Source organism: Prionailurus bengalensis, chromosome D1, assembly GCF_016509475.1.
Source record: "Prionailurus bengalensis isolate Pbe53 chromosome D1, Fcat_Pben_1.1_paternal_pri, whole genome shotgun sequence".
NCBI lineage: Eukaryota > Metazoa > Chordata > Mammalia > Carnivora > Felidae > Prionailurus > Prionailurus bengalensis.
Window position 1 is genome coordinate 105,154,185 of NC_057346.1, and position 22,638 is coordinate 105,176,822.

Below are 22,638 nucleotides of genomic sequence, written 5' to 3' on the forward strand. Positions count from 1 at the left end.
TAATAAAAATAATGCTAACTGCTGCTATTTTTATAATTATAATTTGTTTAGCATCCACTACCTGCCAGATATTTTATAATTCACTCACAAAAGCCCTACAAGGTAACAATTTTTATTCTCATTTTTAGATAAAAGATGCAATATTTTAATAAATAGGTAACTTAATATGAATATGTAAGTTAATATATCACTTAGCCAAGACCTCATACCTAGTTAATAAAAGGCCTGGGAATTAATTCTAGGTTTTTAAGTTCCAAGGATTGAGACTTCCAGAACTGCATCTCCAGAATTCGCTTGCATGAATTAAAGCATAATCAAAACTTCAGGTTATCTTTCTACCATTTTATGACTATTACAACACTGTGCCAGTCATCATGCTGAGAGAGAGAGAGAGAGAGAGAAAGAGAGACTGAAAAAAGTTTATAGGAAAGCTACAACATGAGTAATGGGGATGAAATGGTGTATTACAAAGTATACTGGAATAGAGTTTGCTTAACTGAGAGAACACTAACCCAATATCAAAGGATTTTCATAAAGGAAGATCACCATTAGGATTCCATGTTCTGAAAAACTGAATGCAAGAAAGTAAATTCAGAAAAACCTATAAGGGGATTGGTACTTTAGTATGTTCTAACTGGAAAGTGGCTAGAGGCTGTCACATCAGGATTTTCAATTTAGGGAAACCTGATCTTACTAGGAAACACCAGGGGCACCTGGGTGGCTCAGTCAGTTAAGCATCTGACTCTTGATTTCAGCTCAGGTCATGATCTCACAGTTTGTGAGTTAGAGAGCCCTGCATCAGGCTGTGCACTGACAGTGCAGAGCCTGCTTAGGATTCTCTCTCTCTCTCCCTCTCTCCCTCTCTCTCTCTCTCTCTCTCTCTCTCTCTCTCTCTGCCCCTCCCCTGTTCATGTTCTCCCCCACCTCTAAAAATAAATAAATAAACTGTAAAAAAGAAAGAAAGAAAGAAAGAAAGAAAAAGAAGGAAAGAAAAAGAAAAAGGAAAAAAGGAAACACCAGAGGATGACAAAGGAAAGTATATAAATGAATACAAATTTTTCTCCTCCCTTCATGCAGGTCCTTGCATTATGACAGTACAGATCTTCCCATGAAGAGATAGAGTCTGTTTTCTTATCCTTAAATATAGGCCATCTCTGCAGTTTGCTTAGGTTAATGAGAGATTAGCACACATGATTCTGCAAAAGTTTAGAAAACATTGTGAGTTAGAGAAGAACCAAGAGTCTGTCAACTGCCAGCTACGTGACTGAGGTCACACTAAATCATCTAGCTTTGGCCATCCCACCAACTGACCACAGATGCAGAGAAAACCTGGCTGGTAAGAGCTGAGCTTGACCAGACCAGTAGGAACACCCACATGACCCATGGAATTGTAAGCAAAATCAAATGGTGATTGTTCCACACCATTCAGTGTTGAAGGGGTTTGTTCACAGATAAAGCTAATAAAATCCGGTGGCAAAAACAAAGTGACAACCTAAACAGCCACTATATACTTCAAGAGGTGGATTATTGATTAATTCTGAGGGCCTGACAGCTCTTGTCCCCTACCTCCTGAAGACAGAGAACTAGAATGAATGTTCCTAATACTCATTTATTTGGGAAGGAAAATGTCCTCACAGATCATCTAGCCCAGCCTGATCAATGTGAATATATGGAATCTGAAACTAAGAGAGGGCACATGACTTGTCCAAGGTCATGGTGAGGTTCTGACTGCACTAGAACTACTGGGCAGGTCCTCTGACCCCCAGTCCTGGAAATTTTACTCACTAACCTTGAGATCTCGGCCAGTCCTGATATTCTATGACTCTATGATGCTGTGGTTCTATAATTCCAAGACAAAGCACAACAATGCCAGCGCTCCAGACAGCCTTGGAACAGGAGAAGAACATGGTCTAGACTGAAGTAACAAGAACATTTTTTCATTTTAAAATATCAACTACACCATCATGGATTCAAACTCTGCACACAATCCTGTGTTTCTTGTATTTCCTCCGGAGATCACTGTTTCCAAGTTTCAGTCACCAGAGTTTATAGCCACAACCTATGAATCCAGCGGCCCTTTCCCAAAATCACTTACCACAAAAATGAAAACCTTAGGGGTAAGTAAGATCTGCCCTAATGTATACTCTATTGAGGATGTGTTAGGGACTGAATGTTTGTGTTTCCCAAAATTCATAGTTGAAACCGTAATTCCAATGTAATGGTGTTTGGAGGTGGGATCTTTTCGGGGTAATTAGTTCATGAGGGTAAGTATGTCAGGGAGGTAAGTAGCTCTCTTTCCACCATGTGAAGTTACAAAAGAGAAGTTTCCAGCCTGTAACCCAGAGGGGGTCTACATCAGAACCCAACCTTGTGGCACCCTGCTATCAAACTTTCAGCCTCCAGAATCATGAGAAATAGATTTCTGTTGTTTATAAGCCATCCAGTCTATGAACCATGGGCTTAATCAGCCACCTCATCAGGGTATTATAGATTCTATTACTTTGTTCAGAAGCCTAAACTAAGATGCGGGTTGGGGGGGGGGGGGGAGAAGAAAGAGAAAAAAATATTTGGTGGTGCAATGTTTCAAGGTAGGAGCTAATTCCAACTTTTATTTCCACTCAAATCAGGAAGTGTCACATTTCTAAACCAACTATGTACAAATTTCTATGGAGAGGAAAAGAATCCTCTGGGCTCTTGAAGGTCACAAGTAAAGTAAAAATCTGCAAAATGACCAACTAGGAGTTTTTTCCTAGTCAAGTTCAGAGAAAAGGAAGAGAAAATCAAGTAGAAGTCAACAGATCAGGTTCTATATCCTGGGTTACTGAGTTGTACAGTTTTATATTTTCCCAATCAGAACTCAGAATTCATTTTGATAACATGATATGGTATTTTTATATGCGGGGCTTTTGCAGAAAATCCCCTTAATACTGTAAATGTTCATCTCTCCACCCACCTATCCATTTCTTGAATATTAATTATTTTTTATTTACCAATCCTCCTTTCAGACAATGTGATTCAGTATGTTTGAGGCTGTGACAGGGCCTGTATCTCATAACATATTTGTCTTTTCAATCCCAAGCCTTCAAGGATGGAAAATAGGAAAAATTTTTGATTTTTTTTTTTTCAGAAAAAAAAAAACAAAGTAGAGAAAGAGGGCCCACTGACATGCAGGAAAGGGCCAACAGTCTAAACTGCTTTCACATCTATTTAAATATAATGGTACTCAAACTTCCACTAAACAGTTCATATTACTTTAACAAATATGGATTGAACTATGTGCAAAAAATTATGTTAGACACTATAGGGGGTTACAGAAATAAACACAACCCACTTCCTCTCATTGAGAAGAATAAATACATAATTTAGAAATAATAAAGTGACAATATTAAAAACCACATTTCCAAGTAGCATCTAATAGGAGCCATATATGGTAGGGGGGGGAGGGGGTTGGAACCCAGAGAAGGAACAGTTACTTCTACCTAAAAGCAATGAGACTGGGGCTCCTGGATGCCTCAGTCGGTTAGGCATCTGACTTTGGCTCAGGTCATGATCTTGTGGTTTGTGGATTCGAGCCCCGCGTCGGGCTCTGTGCTGACAGCTTGGAGCCTGCTTCGGATTCTGTGTCTTCCGCTCTCTCTGCCCCTCACCCGCTTGTGCTCTGTCTCTCTCTGTCTCTCAAAAATGAATAAATGTAAAAAAAAAAAAAAAAAAGGTTAAAAGCAATGAGACAACATCATAGCAAATTTGGCATTTAATCTGAACCCTGAAGGAGGGATGGAATTTTCTTAAAGTTTTTTTTAATGTTTATTTATCTGAGAGAGACAGAGCATGAGTGGGAGAGGGGCAGAGAGAAAGGGAGACACAGAATCCAAAGCAGGTTCCAGGCCCTGGCCCGTCAACACAGAGCCCCACGCAGGGCTCGAACCACAAACTCTGAGATCATGACCTGAGCCAGAATCGGATGTTTAACCAACCGAGCCACCTAGGTGCCCCAGAAGTGATGGAATTTTAATAAGTAGAAATGAAGGGAAAGGAAGAAGGCAGAATTTTCTAGATAGAGAAAGCACTGTGAACAAAGAGCTCATGGTAGCGTAGTTTGGGAATGGCAAAGAAGAGCTGGGAGAGCAAATTAGACTTGAAAGATTTAAGGGGATTGACTAAAAGACAAACAAACAAACAAAAAAGAAATAAGAAAAATCAGGATGGATAAATAAACTGCGGTACATCCACACAAGGGAATGTGACTTGATGGTCAAAATAAATAAGCCATCAAGCCATGAAGAGACACATGGAGAACCTAAAATATGCATTGCTAAGTGAAAGAAGCCAGCCTGCAAAGACAACAAACTATATGATTGCAACTATGTGACATTCCGGAAAAGCCAAAGTATGGAGACAAAAAGATCAGTGGTTGCCAGGGGATGAAGGGAAGAGGTACGGTTGAATATGTGGAGGGCAGGATGTTTAGGGCAGGAAAACTATTGTGCACAATACGATAATGGTGGATACACGCCATTGCACATTCGTCAAAAGCCGCAGAACGTACAACACCTAGAGTGAAGCCTAATGTAAACTATGGACTTTGATTGACAGTGATGTGTCAGTGTTGGTTCATCAATGACAACAAATGTACCAGTATGGGATGTTGGTAGTGGGGGAAGGCAACAGGAAGTACATGAGAACTCTGTACTTTTCATGCAATTTTGCTGTGAACCTAAAACCGCTTTTAAAAGTAAAGCCTCTTCATTTAAATAAAATGGTAAGTATGGTAAATTTTGTTATTATGTATATTTTACCAAAACTATTTGAAATGTGAAAAATCACCTTCAGGAACTAACTGGGAGAGAAAAGGAAATAACCAGGAAGGTAATTTGTGGACACCTAACTGCCAAGAATCTTATATCCCACCCCTACTTTGATTTTACAATATAGACAAGTAGCTTCCAATCTGTGAAACCAACAAATCACCTAAGGAGCTTTATAAATATATACATCAGGTCCCTGGGCCTTGTTCCGGAACCACTGAACAGCGATTTTGAGGGTGGTGGTGGTGGTGGTGGTGGTGGTTGAAATCTGTAATTTTTAAACACTTCTCTGAACTGGATGACCGCCAGATTGGGCAGCGTTGTTTCAAACAATGTTGGGCAGCTTTGTTTCAAACGGACTGGTTCTGTCTTGCTATCCTACTTCAGCACTGACACAACACTGGAATAGAGAAAAAGGAAGCTGGTGCGGAAAAGCCAGGCAGGAAACAATTTTAATAGTTTAGAGGACTGGGCGGTGGCTATTGCGTTGAACTTACTCAAAGGAACCTGGACTTGAGGAAAAGGATCTCATTCACAACTCACCTACTTAAAGGTCATAGTTACCATGGGAGTGAATGAGATTATTCAGACCGAGAAGACAGACGGAGAATAAGAGGGCAGAGAAAACAGACTCACACACGGTACCCCTTCCATTCTTTATGTCACGCTCACCAATCTTCCCTAGCAGTTGTTAAACCCTGGCTTTATTTGTATTCATTATTTGCTTTATTTCTAATTTTTGGAGGAATCTCCACACTTTTTTCCATGGTAATACATCCCCACCAACAGGGCAGCACATCCTCACCAGCATTTGCTCTCTTGTCTTTTTGATGATAGCCATTTTAACAGATGTGAAGTCCTATCTCCTTGCGGTTTGGATGTGCATTTCCCTGATGCTTGGAGTTTGACATGGACTTCTCAGCCTCACCTGGAGATTCTACTCACTAAGTATAGCATATAGGATACAGGGCCTGGGAGTTTTCATCTCTAATTCCCAGCAGATCCTAATGTTGCCAGTCCATGGACTACATTTTCCAGAACACTGATTTAGATCACTTTACCTATTACAAGTATCAGATAAAGGGATCAAGAAAACACGTGGGAGTATCATAAAAGGGCTTCTGCTATCCTTCCCTTATTTAAAAGGAAGGTAATTGCCAAATCCTTTTAACCAAAAGAGGATCATGCACATTTTTGAAAAGGGGACCTACCGTTTTGCTTTCTCCTTATCATGACTTTTCCTCTATTTACAGGCTATCCAGATCCTGTTTGGACTGCTGAACTTTTTCTTTGGAGTTGTTTTCCTTTTTACCCTTGAAAACCCATACCCAAGGTTCCCCTTTATATTTATTTCAGGATATCCATTCTGGAGCTCTGTTTTGGTGAGTATAGGCAATTGAGTTAAATTTGAGGCCACGCCAACAGGAATACTAGGGAATTCTTAATTACAAAGTGAGTTGCATTCAGTTGCATGATATGCTTTGAAAAGGTAAAATAAAAATCAACTTTGTTGAAATTTTTTCCCCATTAATTCATCAGAATTGCTGATGTTCCATCACTGGGCCTTGAAGTTCCTTTGGGAACATTTCCTTGGATCTTGACATTATTTGTCCATTAATTCATTCAAAATAAGTTACCATCTTTATAAGCCGGACACATAGAGGAAGGCAATGAGGATCCAGAGGTTAATAATACATGGACCCTCACTATGAAAGACGGTATGAAGTTTCCTCAAAAAATAAAAAATAGAACTACTATATGATCCAGAAATTCCACTTCTGGAAATATATCCAAAGGAAATGAAAACCCTATGTTAAAGATATATCTGCACCTCCATGTCCGTAGCAGCATTATTCAAAACAGCCAAGATAGGGAAACAACTTAAGTGTCAATCAACAGATGAATGCATAAAGAAGTGTATATACATACTTGTGTGTGTGTGTGTGTGTGTGTGTGTGTGTGTGTGTATTACTCAGCCATAAATAACCAAGAAAATCCTGACACTTGCAATAACATGGTTAGACTTTGAGGGCATTATGTTAACGTGAAATAAGTTAGACAGGGAAAGACAAAAACTGTACAATCTCACTTATATTTAGAATTTTAAAAACCTCATATAACTAGAGCTCAGATTTAAAGTTTCCAGGGGCAGAGAGTGAGGAGAGAAGGGATGGAGGGAGGTGTTCAAAAGGCACAAACTTCAGTTATGAGATAAATAAGCATAACTTCAGTTATAAGACAAATGTACGACAGGATGACAGTTAACACTGCTGTATGATACATACAGAATTTTTTAAGAGAGTCAATTCTAACAGTTCTCATCACAAAGAAAAATATTATTTTTCCTCTTTTTCCTTCATTTTTTTGGGGGGGGGTTGTATCTATATGAGATAACTGATGTCAAGTAAACTCATTATAATCATTTCACACTATGTTTAAGTCATATCATTATGCTGTACGTCCTAAACAGCACTGCATGCCAACTATATCTCAATTAATCTGGGGGAGGTGGGTAATAAACAAACAAAAGAGTAATACATGAGCACTTCCTTCAAAGGGCTCTCAATTTACCAAGAAAGCAAACATGTAAACAGGTCATTTCAAGGTACTGGGATTAATGATACCACAGAGGGTGTAGAAAGTGCTTACAGAAGTCGAGATGAAAGTAAAGCAGGGAATTCTTAATTAGAATTTTTTAGAAAAGTCAAGAAACTTTTTAGAAAAACGTTTTAGAACTGTTTAGAAAAGTAAAGAAACAGAGGTATCTTTGAGCTGCACAGAGACATTTAATCACATTTCATAACATTCAGTAAACATTATTTTGGGACCTAGTATAGTGCCAGAGAATAGATAGTGTGTGGGAATTCATAGAAAAAGCAGTTCTCGGTCTCGAGGTCTCTCAAGTGGAGAGTAGGATAATTACCATATGGTGCGATGACTGAGAACAGACACGCAAGCTGCCTCTAGAGGAAGGGCACCCACAAAAAGGAGGGGGAGACTTCCCAGGGATACTTCCAGTCTCATGGGAGTTTTAAAGGGCCAGTGGTTAAGCAGGAGGAGGGCACACACACAGAAAGGGAGTGGGGAATGGCTGGGGGTAAGGGGTAGGGATATCTTGCTGCCAAGGGAGAAGGGACACTTTCTATTCTGAGAACTGTAAGAGTTCAGCACAGAGAGTGAGGGTAAGAGGGGAGGCTGAAGAAATACCAGGCAGTGGGACCAGAAACTTAAAAATGGGTGTGCTGTAATCCCATCTGGAGTTTCTGCCAGGTAATGATGCTACCAGGTATGACTCACCTCCATGAAAATCCTGGGGATTTTTTTCAGAATGCCCAGCCTCTTAGCTGGGAGAACACACTGGATCGCAAATGGGCATGAAGGATATTTCTTTTTATTTTTTTTAATATGAAATTTATTGTCAAATTGGTTTCCATACAACACCCAGTGCTCATCCCAACAGGTGCCCTCCTCAAGGAGGACGTTTCTTAAAAGGATCACAGAACCTGATCCTATTGGCTGTGAACTGATCTGACACCAATGTGTCGTGATATCAAAGCTGAGTCCACAATAGCCGTAAAAGGAAGATGGATGAGAAAACTAAAGCCCAGTGTTCAAATAGATAGTTAAGACTAAAGCTACTTTCTAGTTCAGTATTTTGTCCGCTGCTCATTTGTAGATAGTCACCTGAGGCATCTCGCTCACTGCTTTGAGAATCATAGGAATTAGGAAGGCATGTACAAGAAACACGGAGAGGTCTGTTCTCTGAGACCTCTTTAGCATCAGCTAAACAAGCCCATCACTAAGATATTTATTCTTTTTAATAGTTCATTAATTCTGGAGCCTTCCTAGTTGCACTGGAAAGAAAACCCACAGGAAGCCTGGTGAGTTAGATTTCTCCTTTCCTAAAAAATGTGTAACATTGAAATAATTAAGTCTAGCCTTGAAAATGAATTTGGAAAAACTTTAAACCACTACAATTCCACAAACTGTCAAGTACTGATACCAATTGATGGCATTTTGGGTTTTTTTGTCCATAGAATCATAAAACACTAATGCCAGAAGAGTTTTTTTTCTTTTTTTAAAAAAAATTTTAGTGTTTATTTTTGGGAGAGAGAGAGACAGAGTGCAAGTGGGGGAAGGACAGAGAGAGAAGGGAGACACAGAATCTGAAACAGGCTTCAGGCTCTGAGCTGTCAGCACAGAGCCGACGCGGGGCTCGAACCCACGAACTGTGAGATCGTAACCTGAGCCTAAGTTGGACGCTTAACTGACCGAGACGCCCAAGCGCCCCTAGTGCCAGGAGAGTTTTCTAGGTAATCCAGTTTCTTATTTATGAAAACACTGAAACATAGAATAAATCCCCAAGTTCCTACGCCAAAAGGTAAAATAGGTCTCAGCATTTCAGTGACACACTCAGTCATTGTTTTTGTAAGTATTTGTGGTCCTATCTCCTGCCAGACATTTCAACAGGCACGAGTTTATTAGCTCACATGACAGGCATACCGTGAAGACAATCTAATTAAACCTTATAAGCAAAAGTTCAAATAAATAATATAGTGTTAATGAGTGTGAGATTTTAACTTACAGATAAATTATAAGTAGAATATTTTTACTTTTCTCAAAGAATCAAAAATGTGAGATATTAATTAACAAGCCAAGAAAGTAATTCCAGCCCAGGGTGTCCCCTGCAGGTTTGAAGTTTGGGGAAGAACTAAAAATTGCAAAGAAATACAATGTTTAGTTAGAGTCATGAAACAAAAATGTAAGTAGGTCATGACTTTTACCAGGGCATCAAAATGCAATGCAAGGTGACAACGCCTAAGTCCCTTTTTGTCCAGTGTGCACTCCTTCCCCCAAGTAAATGGGAGTTAACTCGGGTACAGATCATGGAGGACAGAAGGATTTTTCAGAGCTCCCTGGATCCCATTATTCTGTGGCTGAGAGCCCGAAGCCCGAAGGGATGAAGTGTCTCACAGATGATCACACAGCTGCCTGGTGGCATTGCAATGCTGTGACTAAAACCCTCTCCCGGTCTTCCCACTGCTGCTCTGCCTATAGCCTGCGTGTTATGTTCATCTCTTTCAGGTGAAGACAACCCAAGCAATGAATTCTCTTAGTGCCTTGGCAGCAACAGCTGGAATTATTCTCATCGCACTTGGTCTCGTTCTAGATCAAAACTACTTTTGTGGCCATGAAGACACAAATAGCCGGTGCCGGGCCATTAATACCCTATTCATTGTAAGTATGCCACATTTTTACAGTAAGGGATAATGGGGGTAATCGTAAAGATTTATTAGCACCCGATCAGCAAAATCTAAATAACATTGTAGACACATGCATTGTCTTTTATTTACGAACATTTACAGAAATAATAGGATCTTCTAGGTTATACCAGGCATTGGGGAATAGAAAAATAAACGCATTACGACCCCCACCTTTAGGATTTCACAGATGAGTAGAGAAGGTAAAACATGTACCAATGAGTGTAATATAAAAGACCGAGTGTTACAAGAGGAAAACTACAGGTAGAGCAGGTCGGTAGTAATTCATAGCCCTAGAGGTACATTAGAATCACGAGGGGAATGTTTTTATGGTTTTGGTTTTGGCGTTAATATTTAGTCTGGACTTCTGACAAAACATGGTATACATTGAAAACAGGGATTTATTTCTAATCTTTCCAAAACACCACTAATATTAGTTTAAGGTAATGTAAAAGATGTAAATCTACAGAAAAAAACAGTCAACAAGACCCATCAAAATTTGCAGAGAAAGCTGGAAAGTAATCACCTGAGGAAAAGGGAGTCCTTACAGAAGTAAAATATGAGCCACTTGGGTGGCTCACTAGGTTAAGTGTCTGACTTCGGCTCAGGTCATGATCTCACAGCTCATGAGCTCAAGCCCCACGTCGGGCTCTGTGCTGACAGCTTAGAGCCTGGAGTCTGCTTTGGATTCAGTGTCTCCCTCTCTCTCTGCCCCTCCCCTGCTCATACTCTGCTTCCCTCTCTCTGAAAAATAAAACTAAACAATTTTTTTTTAAAGTAAAATATTGCGGTGCCTGGGTGGCTCAGTTGGTTGAGCGTCCGACTTTGGCTCAGGTCATGATTTCCCAGTTGATGGGTTTGAGCCCTGCGTCGGGCTCTGTGCTGACAGCTCAGAGCCTGGAGCCTGCTTCAGATTCCGTGTCTCCCTCTTTCTCTGCCCCTCCCACACTCATGCTCTGTCTCTCTCTCTCTCTCTCTCAAAATAATAAATAAATGTTAAAAAAAAAATTTTTTTTTTAAAGTAAAATATGGAAATTGCAAGAGCAGACATCCTTCCTCATCTTTTCCCTGTGCTTAGAATGAAAGCATGCATGGGGCACCTGGGTGGCTCAGTCGGTTAAGCATTCGACTTTGGCTCAGGTCATGATCTCACGGTCTGTGAGTTCAAACCCCGCATTGGGCTTTGTGCCAACAGCTTGGAGCCCGGAGACTGCTTCAGATTCTGTGTCTCCCTCTCTCTCTGCCCCTCCCCTGTTCATGCCATCTCTCTCTGTCTCAAAAATAAATAAACATTAAAAAAATTTTAAAAATGAAAGCATGCAGTTTTTCATCATTAGGTATGCTGTCGGCTGAGGGTTTTTTATATGGACTTGATCAGATTGAATAAGCTTTTTCTCTTCCCAGTTTGTTAAATGTATGTGTTGAATTTAGTGAAATTCTTTTTCTAGATCTACTGAGATCCATGTGTGTTGAATTTAGTGAAATTCTTTTTCTAGATCTACTGAGACAATCATGAGGTCTTTGTCCTTTATTCTATTATTATGCTGCATTGCACTGATTGCCTTTTTTGTCTTGAATAAACCTTACATTCTTAGGATAAATCCCACTCAGTCATGGTATATAATCCTTTACAAATGTTATCAGATTCAGCTTTCTAGTACTTTGTTAAAGATTTTTGCATCTATATTTATAAGGGATACTGGCCTATAGTCATCTTTTCTTGTGATGTCTTTGTTTTTTGTGTCTGGTTAATACTGGCATTATAGAATGAGTTGGAAAATATTCCTTCCTCTTATACTTTTTGTTAAATTTTGTGAAAATTGGTATCAAATTTTCTGTAAACGTTAGGAAGACTCACTGGTGAAGTCTCCTGGGTCTGGGTTTTTCTTTGTGGGATGTTTTTACAATCACTGTCATCCGTGTATTTAGGTTTTCTATTTCCTCTTGGATCAGTTTCAGGAGCTTGTCCCTTATTGTCGGCCTGAGTGAATGAAGAAACATGACAATACTGATTTTCAAGGAAGGTTGCCATGGTAATACTGTGTATGTAGGGTTGTCTACCAATAACCTAACACCTTGAACTAGCACAGAGGAGATAAAATAGCCAAGATGATAAACCCATCGCCATCAATGGCATCTGTCATTTTGAAGGGGGAATAATTTTGTTCTGGTCATCTTGAGCAGAGGAAGCAGTCTAGTTCCTAATTGTGAGGAGCACAGGGCCACCTGTGCATTAGCTGTCCTAATCTTTTAGACCATTTGCTTCCGTGAGGTTTCTAGATTATAGCTTGATGTCTATAATAAGTGTGGTAGTGGTGGTGGTGGTGGAGGTTTCCATAAGATCTTATGAAAAAAGACTCAAGTGTACTCTTTCCCTGATGGTATTTCCAAAATAACCAATCCCCTGCCTAAGGTCACACAAAAACGATTAGCTGGCTGGCAAGGGAAAGTAGTCCACATCTGTTTGGGCGGGGGGGGCAAGACAAATTTTATAACCAGTTATCAGAAAAGAAGTTATATAATTCACCGAGATATAACACAGAATCAATTCCTGAGGATTTAGTCAATGATTACCAGGAAGTAAGAAGATATCAGGGACAGCAAAAGCCTTAGAAAATCTACTCCTGCCTGCAGATACAAGGAATCAGCAGCCTCCAACAGGTGGAATATATGAAGAAGAGTCTCTCCTACAGCCAATTTCCTACACATAGACAAGACTGGAAAAGGTTTCTTACAAGTTTTTACTAAGCGATCCAAGATAATTGGTCCTAGAGAGGATACTGGTCAAAAAGACATTTTACTCATTAGTCCTGGTGGCTGAATAAGAAGACAGAATTTTAAATCTATAATTATTCCTTCCCTAAGATTTATTCTTTTTTTAGTGTTTATTTTTGAGAGAGAGACACACAAGAGTGAGAATGAGGAGGGTCAGAGAGAGGGAGACACAGAATCTGCAGCAGGCTCCAGGCTCTTACCTGTCAGCAAGACAGGTGAGCCTGACGCAGGGCTTGAACTCACAAGCCGTGAGATCATGACCTGAGCTGAAGTTGGACGCTTAACCAACTGAGCCATCCAGGCGCTCCCCCACCCCATGATTTATTCTTATAGATACACAAAAACATAGATAAAAGGCAGATTGGAAAACAGGATGGTTAGTGGCAAAGCTTTGGCAGACTGTCTTTTTCCTCCCCCACCAAGTAAAAAGTAAACAAGAACAAATGTGAAGGGCTAATGAAAAAGTCCTGGGAGACCTGATTTCTAGGACAAATAAACACTATTCAATAAAAAGTGCTAGACTCCCCTCATCAACACGGATGTGCAAACCCTGCACAGGGTTGCTCAAACAGATTCAGTGGAATAGTCACTAAATGAGTCAAAGGACCAGGACCAAAATGGTGAGGGGTCTGGCTAGACCTCTCTGGGGGTCTCTGTGACTGTCTGGCACCTTCAAAGACCACCAGGAAAATCAAAGGCAGTTAAAAGCTGAATGTATTAAATCTGCTAATCAAAGGAGAGCATAGGGTCTCAGATGCAATAAGGGGGAAGAGAAAAGAGCATTTATAGGCTTTCATCAGCTGGAGTAGTCACAAGGTAATTTTAGGGGAGAGGAACAGTAGTCTGGAAAGGATCTGGTCAGAGTTGCAAACTAGAATAGTTGCAAGGATAGTCAGTGGTCTAATTTTTGGAAAACATTAATTCACATGGAATTACCATTAAGACATTTCTCTGTGGTCTTACCTTGAACATAAGGCTCTGAGAAGCCTTATGTTAAAACCTTGAACTTAGATATTTGGTCTTGCATCCATATCACGCTTTGGTGCACTTCAATTTGCTGAGTCAAAGTACAGTTACTTTTCAAATCATGGTTTCTTTCCATGATCAATTCTTAATAATCTTAACTAAAACTAAAGACTATGAAAATTACCAAAAGGAAAAAAGTAGAAGCCACTGGATTAACAGTTAACTTCTCAAAAGCAACAATAAAAGCCAGAGACTGAACGATATCTTCAGTGTTTTGAAACAAACAAAAAAATACCAACCAAGAGCCTATCATTCATGGCCCATTAAAATATCTTACAAGAATGAAACGAAATGAAGTCTCTTCAGAGACACAAAATTCAAGCTTGTCTCCTGCAGAGCAGCATTAAAGGAATAATAATGAACTCCAAGTACAAAGAAAATGATAGCACAATGAGACACAAGAAGGAAGGAAGAACAAAGAATGTGATAAACACATGGACAAATACGAGTGAAGGCTGCTTGTGTAATACAGCAATAATAAGATACACTGAGATTAAAAATAAAGTATTTAAAATACCAGTCGGGGGCGCCTGGGTGGCTCAGTGGGTTAAGCGGCTGACTTCAGCTTAGGTCATGATCTCGTGGTCCATGAGTTCGAGCCCCACGTCAGGCTCTGTGCTGACACCTCAGAGCCTGGAGCCTGTTTCGAATTCTGTGTCTCCCTCTCTCTCCGATCCTCCCCCGTTCATGCTCTGTCTCTCTCTGTCTTAAATATAAATAAACGTTAAAAATTTTTTTTTAAATTAAAAATATAATAATAATAAAATACCAGTCAGAATTAACATGTAAATAGAGAAGGGAGCAAATCGTGTTTTTGCTATTTGAGTTTGCTAAGGGCCTGAATTTTCCCTGAGAAGAGGGTGAAGGTTTGAAGAACTTTAGACTTTGATATGTTTTAAAACTTAATGGTATCATCAAAAGTAAAAAACTAGCTCACAGATATATTTTGTCTACTATTCCAACAACAACAGAATACACATTTTTGTAACACACACACAAAAAATGATTATATATTGGTAAATATGACAATTTCAGATTAATACCAAAGGTTGAAGTCATAGTGTATGTCCTATGCAATAAAACCATAAACAATGATTTAAAATAATTTCAAAAGCCCCTACGTGGTTTGATATGAAGAAGTGTGCTTCAAAGGAATTATCGGATCAGAGAAAAAATTAAAATATAAATCCAAACATGTTCTGAAATGAAAGCTCAAAACCTTGAGGGCAGAAGGTAGAACAATACTTTAAGGCAATTCATAGCTTAGAAATGTAGATACTATAAATTATGAAATTTTGAAAAACAATGGTCCAAACATTAATCTCAGGGATTAAAGGAGAGAAAAGTTAGCCCAAAGAAAGAAGAATAAATTAATATATAATGACAAGAATGGAAATTAGTAAAAAGGAAATCATGCATACATTAGAAAGGAGTAAAACAGCCAATGACTGGTTTACAGAAAATACTCATAAAATGTACAAATCCTTGGGGCACCTGGGTGGCTCAGTCAGTTAAGCGTCAGACTTCAGCTCAGGTCCTGATCTCACAGTTTGTGGGTTTGAGCCCCGCATCAGGCTCTGTGCTGACAGCTCAAAGTCTGCTTCGAATTCTTTGTCTCCCTCTCTCTCTGTCCCTCCCCTACTCATGCTCTGTCTCTGTCTCTCAAAAATAAATAAACATTAAAAAGAATTTTTAAATATACAAATCTTTTTTTATGGCTATGACAGAGTAATTTATATCAGAGCATCCCTCTAGTGAAAACCACTTTAATTAAAAGCTTATTAGAATTTCAAAACATTTCCAGCTGTTTGAATATACATGAAAGATACCACAGCCACCAGGATTTGAAATGCAAGGATCGTGTAAGAATTGTACACACTGAAGTAAACCCAAAATGCTCCATCGCATTCCTCCACAAGTTATTTGCTGACTCCTAACGTGTAGGATGCAAAGCTCAGAAGCCAAGTTGATAGGAAGCTAAGAGGCTAAAAGGCCAAGAATAGATTTCAGCAGTCATGCAGTGCTGGGGACAGACACACAAACTGTTCAGAGTCTACCAACAGCAGTGGTGGAGTCTAGGAAACACCCCGAAATTTCACTTCTGAAGAAAGACTACACCCTAGAACCAAGGACAAAAGAAACAGATCAGCCATCCCACAAAACTGAAATCCATCCTTGGAATTATTCTGATCAAGGTAACCTTCCCCTAATCTGTCTGATGGAAGAAAATTACATCATCTCCAGAGGAAGACAACATAATTTAGAATTTCTACCATTTTTTGCATATTACGTTTAAGTGTAAACAAACAAACAAACAAAAACCAGAGAGAACCACTCATGCCAGAAGATAGGACATCCCATTCAAAGGAATAAAGGTAAACTTCCAACTGACTTTTCACTTGGAGGCCTGATAGAGGCCGCAGGACAGCAGAATGACATTTTTAAAGTGCCGAAATAAAATAACGCGTGGAATTCTATGTCCAGTGAAAATGTTCTTTAAAAGTAAAGTTGAAATAGAGATATCAAACCAACACAAACTGAAGACAATTGGCATTGGCAAATTAGCCCTGAAGAGTATTGAATCAGTAATCAAAAACCTCCCAAAAGAGAAAAATCCAGGACCAGATGGCTTTGCTGGCAAATTCTACCAAACATTTAAAGAAGAATTAATACCAATTCTTCTTAAACTCTTCTAAAAGGTGGAAGCATCCAAATTCATTTTATAAGCCCAGGAATACCCACACCAAAACCAGACAAGTACACCACAAGAAAATTGCAAGCCAATATCCCTGATGAATATAGATGTAAAAATCCTCGACACGTTATTAGCAAACTGGATTCAAGAGTATATTAAAAGTCGCATACACTATTATCAAGTGGTGTTTATTCCAGGGATGCCAGGTTCAACATACACAAATCAGTCAATGTGATATACCACAATAACATAATGAACAATGAAAATCATATGACCATCTCAATAGATGAAGAAAAAGAATTTGACAAAACTTAACATGTAAAATTTAAACATAATTTAAATTCTCAACACACTGAGATAAAGAAACCTATCTCAACATAATAAAGGCCATATATGACAAGCCCACAGGAACAAGACAAGGATGCCTACTCTTAACACTTCTATTCAACAAAGTACAAGAAATCCTAGCCAGAGCAATTGGGGGAAGAAAGGGAAAAAAAATGAAAAAAAAAAAGAAGAGGGGAGGGGAGGGGAGGGGAAGGAAGAGAAGAGAAGAGAAGAGAAGAGAAGAGAAGAGAAGAGAAGAGAAGAGAAGAGAAAGCACCCAAATCAGAAAGGAAGAAGTAAAAATGTCTCTGTTTGCAGATGACATATTATACACAGAAAACCCTAAAGACTCCACCAAAAATACTATCAGAACTAATAAAATGAATTCAATAAGATTGCAGGATCCAAATACCAATATATAAAAATAAGTTGCATTTCCACATACTAATAAAGATCTATGAGAAAGAAATTAAGAAATCACATCTGCAATTGCATCAAAAAAGATAAAGTACCTAGGAATAAATTTAATCAAGGAGGTGAAGGAACTTGAAGACATTGATGAAAGAAACAGAAGGCACAAATAAATGGGAAGATATCCCCTGTTCATAGATTGGAAGGGTTAATATTGTTAAAATGCATATACTACCCAGAACAATTTGCAGATTCAATGCAATCCCCATCAAACTACCGATGGCATTTTTCTCAGAAATAAAAAATAATCCTAAAATTTGCATGGAACCACGAAAGACCCAAAGAGCAGAGCAGCAATCTTGAGAAAGAAAAACAAAGCTGAAGGCATCACATTTCTTGATTTCAAATGTACTATAAAGCTATAGTTCTCAAAAACAGTAAGGTATACAAACAGACGCACAGGTCAATGGAATGAATACAGAGTCATAAATAAACGTATGCATGTATGATCAATTAATTTACAACAAAGGAGAGGCGCCTGGGTGGCTCAGTCAGTTAAGCATTCGACTTTGGCTCAGGTCATGATCTCACAGTTCGTTGGTTCAAGTCCTGCGTCAGGCTCTGTGCTGACAGCTCAAAGCCTGGAGCCTGCTTCGGATTCTGTCTCTCTCTCTCTCTCTCTCTCTCTCTCTCTCTCTCTCTCTAGCTCTCCCCCACTCATTCTCTCTCCCTCTCTCTCTCTCTCTCAAGAATGAATAAATGTTAAAAAAAATTTTTAAAAATTCACAACAAAGGAGCCAAGAATATATGATGGGGAAAGGACAGTGTCTCCAATAAATGGTTATCAGGAAAATTAAAAGGCCACACACAAAGAAATGTAACTAGACCACTATCTTACACCATACATAAAAATCAATTCAAAATAGATAAAATCTATCTATTTTGAATGAATAGAAAAATCATTCAAAATAAAGACCTGAATGTAAGACCTAAAATCATAAAACTCCTAGAAGAAAACATAGGTAGTAAACTGTCTGATATCAGTCTCGGCAATGATGGTTTGGATTTGATACCTGAGGCAAAGGCAGCAAAAGCAAAATAAACAAGAGGGGCTACATCAAACTAAAAAGCTTCTGCAAAGCAAAGGAAACCATCAATAAAATGCAAATGCAACCTATGGAATAGGAGAAAATATTTACAAGTCACATATCTAATAAGGGGCTGATATACAAAATATATAAAGAGCTTGTACAACAGCAAAAAAAATTAAAAAGTGGGCAGGGGATCTGAATAGACATTTTTCTAAAGAAGACATACAGATGGCTAACGAGTACATGAAAAGACACACTATATCGTGAGTCATCAGGGAAATGCAAATCAAAACCACAACGAAATATCACCTCACATCTGTTAGAAGGCTATTATCAAAAAGACAAGAAATAACCAGAGTCAGTGAGGCTGTGGAGAAAAGGGATCCCTTGTGCACTGGCGGTGGGAATGGACATCGGTGCAGCCACCATGGAAAACAATACGGAGGGTCCTCAAAAAAAATTCAAAATAAAACCACTATATAATCCAGCAACTACACTTCTGAGTATGTATAAGAAGGAAAAGAAAACACTAACTCAAAAAGATATGAGCCACCTTCATATTCTTTGCAGCATTATTTACAATAGCCAAAACATGGAAACAAGCTAGACGTCCATGAACAGATGCATATGTGGTTCACTTACAATGGGATATTATTCAGTGATGAGAAAGAAGGAAATCCACCTGTCTGTAACAACACAAATGGACTCTGAAGACATTATGCTAAGTGAAATCTCCATCCGACTAGATGGAGGGAAACAAGTACTGTATGATATCTCTTACATGTGGAATCTTACAAAGCCAACTTCATGAGAACAGAGAGTGGAATGGTGGTTACCAGGGGCTGCGGGGTGGAGAATTCGGACAGATGCTTGTCAAAGAGTACAAACTTCCAGCTAGAAGATGAATAAGCTCCGGAGGTCTAATGCACAGCAATGTCAATATCACTAACAATACCGTATTATATACTTTAGTGTTGCAAAGAGATTAGATCTTACATATTCTCACCACCAAAAAAAACCCAAATTGATAATTAGGTGACATGATGAAAGTAATTAGCTAACCAATGTGGTGGTGACCATGCTGCAATATACAAGTGTATCAAATCAACATATTGTATACCTTAAACTTACACAGGCTTATATACCAATTATAACTTAATTTAAAAAAAAAAAGTAAGTGAAAAGGCAAGGCACAGAATGGGAGTTAATCTCCTCAATACATCTATCTGACTGAAGACCCATATCCAGAAAGTATTAAGCACTCCTGAAAATCAATAATAAAAAGACAAAAAAAAAAAAAGAGTAGCACTTGAACAAGCTCTTCACAAAGAAAGACATGCCAATGGCCAGTAAGCACGTAAAAATTTGTTCAACATTATCAGTTATGAGAAGAACGCAAATTCAAATCACAACATTTGTATGCACACCAGAATGACTTTAATTACAAGGACTGGCAAAACCAAACGTTGGCAGGAATGTGAAGCAAATGAAATTCTTGTACATTTTTGGTGGGAATGTAAAATGGCTCAACCACATTGGAAAACTACCTGGCAGTTTTTATGAAAATTAATCAGGCCTATTTTATGTCTACACAATATATATAAGAATATTCATGGGGCGCTTGGGTGGCTCAGTCGGTTAAGCGTCCAACTTCGGCTCAGGTCACGATCTCGCGGTCCATGAGTTCGAGCCCCGCGTCGGGCTCTGGGCTGATGGCTCAGAGCCTGGAGCCTGCTTCCGATTTTGTGTCTCCCTCTCTCTCTGCCCCTCCCCCATTCATGCTCTTTCTCTCTCTGTCCCAAAAATAAATAAACGTTAAAAAAAAAAAAGAATATTCACAGAAAATCTATTCTAATAGTAAAAACTAGAAACAATTCAAATGTCTATCAACAACAGAGTGGCTAAAGAAACAGACTATTCAAACAGCAGGATATTACTAAGAAACAAAACAGAGGGGCGCCTGGGTGGCTCAGTCGGTTAAGCCTCTGAGTACAGCTCAGGTCATGATCTCCTGGCTCGTGGATTCGAGCCCCGCGTCGGGCTCTGTGCTGACAGCTCGGAGCCTGGAGCCTGCTTCGGATTCTGTGTCTCCCTCTCTCTCTGCTCCTGCCCCGCTCACGCACAGACACACTCTCTCTCTAATATAAATAAACATTAATATATAAAATAAAATAAAAACCATGTGACTCTAAAATAAACAGTTTGTCAACCTATACTCACACCACGTAGACACGGTTGCAGAACAGAATGTGAACCCTATGATCTTCACAAACTTTCACTGGCAGAACACTGCGTGTCCAGCCTCTGGGCTCCCAACAAAGTGTATATGCTGTTCGTGCTCTTTGGTGCCAAGATACAAAGCATTTTAAGGGTCTCTGGCAGTTATAAAAAGAACGGAAGATGGTACTATTAGCCTATGCTTCGATCTGTATGCCTTTTTCGACATGTTCCTCTTTTTTCTGGGCCCTGTAGGGTTTTCCCCTCTCTTCTTTCTTTCCTTTTCTATTTTTGCTTCTTTTTTTTTCCTATTTCTTAATCTTTCTCCTTCAACACACTACTTTTTTGATATCATTTTTTATATTGGTATATATTTATGAAATGGAGGCTTTCCGGCCTATAATACAGAAAATGTATTGTTTTGTATGACTTTCTCGAAGAAAATAATACGCCGTCCTGCGCTGTGTTAAAATGGCTGTATATTCTTATGATCTTGCACTAATTTGCTTCGTAGGCACGGGATGCACTTGAGACATGTGGGAGAGCTTTTCCCATCTGGGCATTTCCACCTCACTGTCATCAGAAAAATCATTATTGTGCTAATACCATGATTCTCCTTTTTTTTCCTTCTTCTTCTTTTTCTTCCGTTCCAGGGAATTTTGATTATGTTGATGGCCTTCAGCGTTATTGAATTATTCATCTCTCTGTCTTTCTCAATTCTGAAGAGATGCTTTTATTGTTGCAACTGTGACTAATGGTGCTGAAGCATACTGTGAGAATAAAGATGTGTTACAATCTTTAGGTGAGTTCCTCCTCACCTCCTAAAGAGGTGAGTTCCGTGTGGGAGGAAAAGCCAGCGGGAACATAGAACCTCAAGGCTGGCAACTGTCTGAAGCAAAAGGGGAGTGACTTCAGAGGGTGGGCTCTGGGAACATTCTGGCTAATAAAACACATCCTTGCCAGGTCCTCCTCTCCCTCAATCACATGGTCACCTTGCTGTCGCCTCCTGTTATTCATGCATCCACTGAGCAACACAGCATCGCCACCGTACAAATTGAGAAATGAGCCAAAGCCCACGGTGTGGGGTGAGCAGGTCCGTGACGTCTCCCGCCGATCTCTCCAAGAGACTCTACCTAACGGCTCCTTCTCCATGGTTGTATGGAAAAATGAGGTGGTCTGGAAGAATGGCTCGACCCACACATTTTACAATGATACTGCAAGATCATTAATGTTAGCCACTCATAATAACCAGAACAGTTAACAATGAAGGTATATATCGGTAAAAGCCACTAGAGCGGTCCGGGCACTGTGCTAACTGTTTTAGGTGTGTTACTCATTGAACCTCACAAAAAGTCTAAGAGGTGAATGTTACTGTTATATTCATTTCATGGGCCAGGGAGCTGAAGTCAAGAGAGGGTAAGTAAAGTGCCCCCGGTGACAAAGCCCACAATGTCAGAGCCATGACAGCAACAGGCGGCCTGGCTCCAGAGTCCAGGGTTTTGATCCCTACACCCACGTACCAACATCCCTTAAACTCTTGGTCTCAGAACCCCTTTACACTCAAAACAATTATTCAAGACCCATCACACATAATACAAGTAACATTTTATTAACACAACATTTTATTAACATGACATTTTTTCCAAAAGAAAAAAGAAAATTAGTGTGGAGAGTGGTGCTGTTACATAGTTTTACAAATCCTCTTTTTTTTTTTTTAGGTTACTTAACATTATTTTATTTTTATTTTTTAAAGGTATAGTTTATATACCAAAAAAATGCACACGTTTCATGTAGACGTATTCCCTGATGCCATCCCCATACCCAAGGTACTCAGCATATCCATCACCTCTAAAAATGTTCCTGTGCTCTTTTGAGGGGTTTTTATTTGTTTTTTGTTTGTTTTTTGGCAAGAACACTTAATGTGAGGTCTATTCTCTTCACATATTTTAAAGTGTACAATTCTGTATTAGTAACTAAGTACTCTGTTGCACAGATCTCTAGAACTTACTCATCTTGAATAACAAAAACTT

At 39.2% G+C, this 22,638-nt stretch overlaps 1 protein-coding gene across 2 annotated transcripts; it reads left to right on the forward strand.

Moving 5' to 3' along the window:
• The first annotated feature begins 1,849 nt into the window (after positions 1–1,849).
• MS4A5 (membrane spanning 4-domains A5) lies at positions 1,850–21,599 on the forward strand. Of its 2 annotated transcripts, XM_043581252.1 has the most exons (5): positions 1,850–2,117; positions 6,059–6,187; positions 8,630–8,686; positions 9,891–10,043; positions 21,262–21,599. In XM_043581252.1, exons 1-5 carry the CDS (start codon positions 1,965–1,967, stop codon positions 21,361–21,363), a joined length of 594 nt encoding a protein of 197 aa, XP_043437187.1. In that variant the 5' UTR covers positions 1,850–1,964; the 3' UTR covers positions 21,364–21,599. The 2 variants fall into 2 exon arrangements, with proteins under 2 accessions (XP_043437187.1, XP_043437188.1); XM_043581253.1 differs by lacking the exon at positions 8,630–8,686.
• Positions 21,600–22,638: the final 1,039 nt, after the last annotated feature.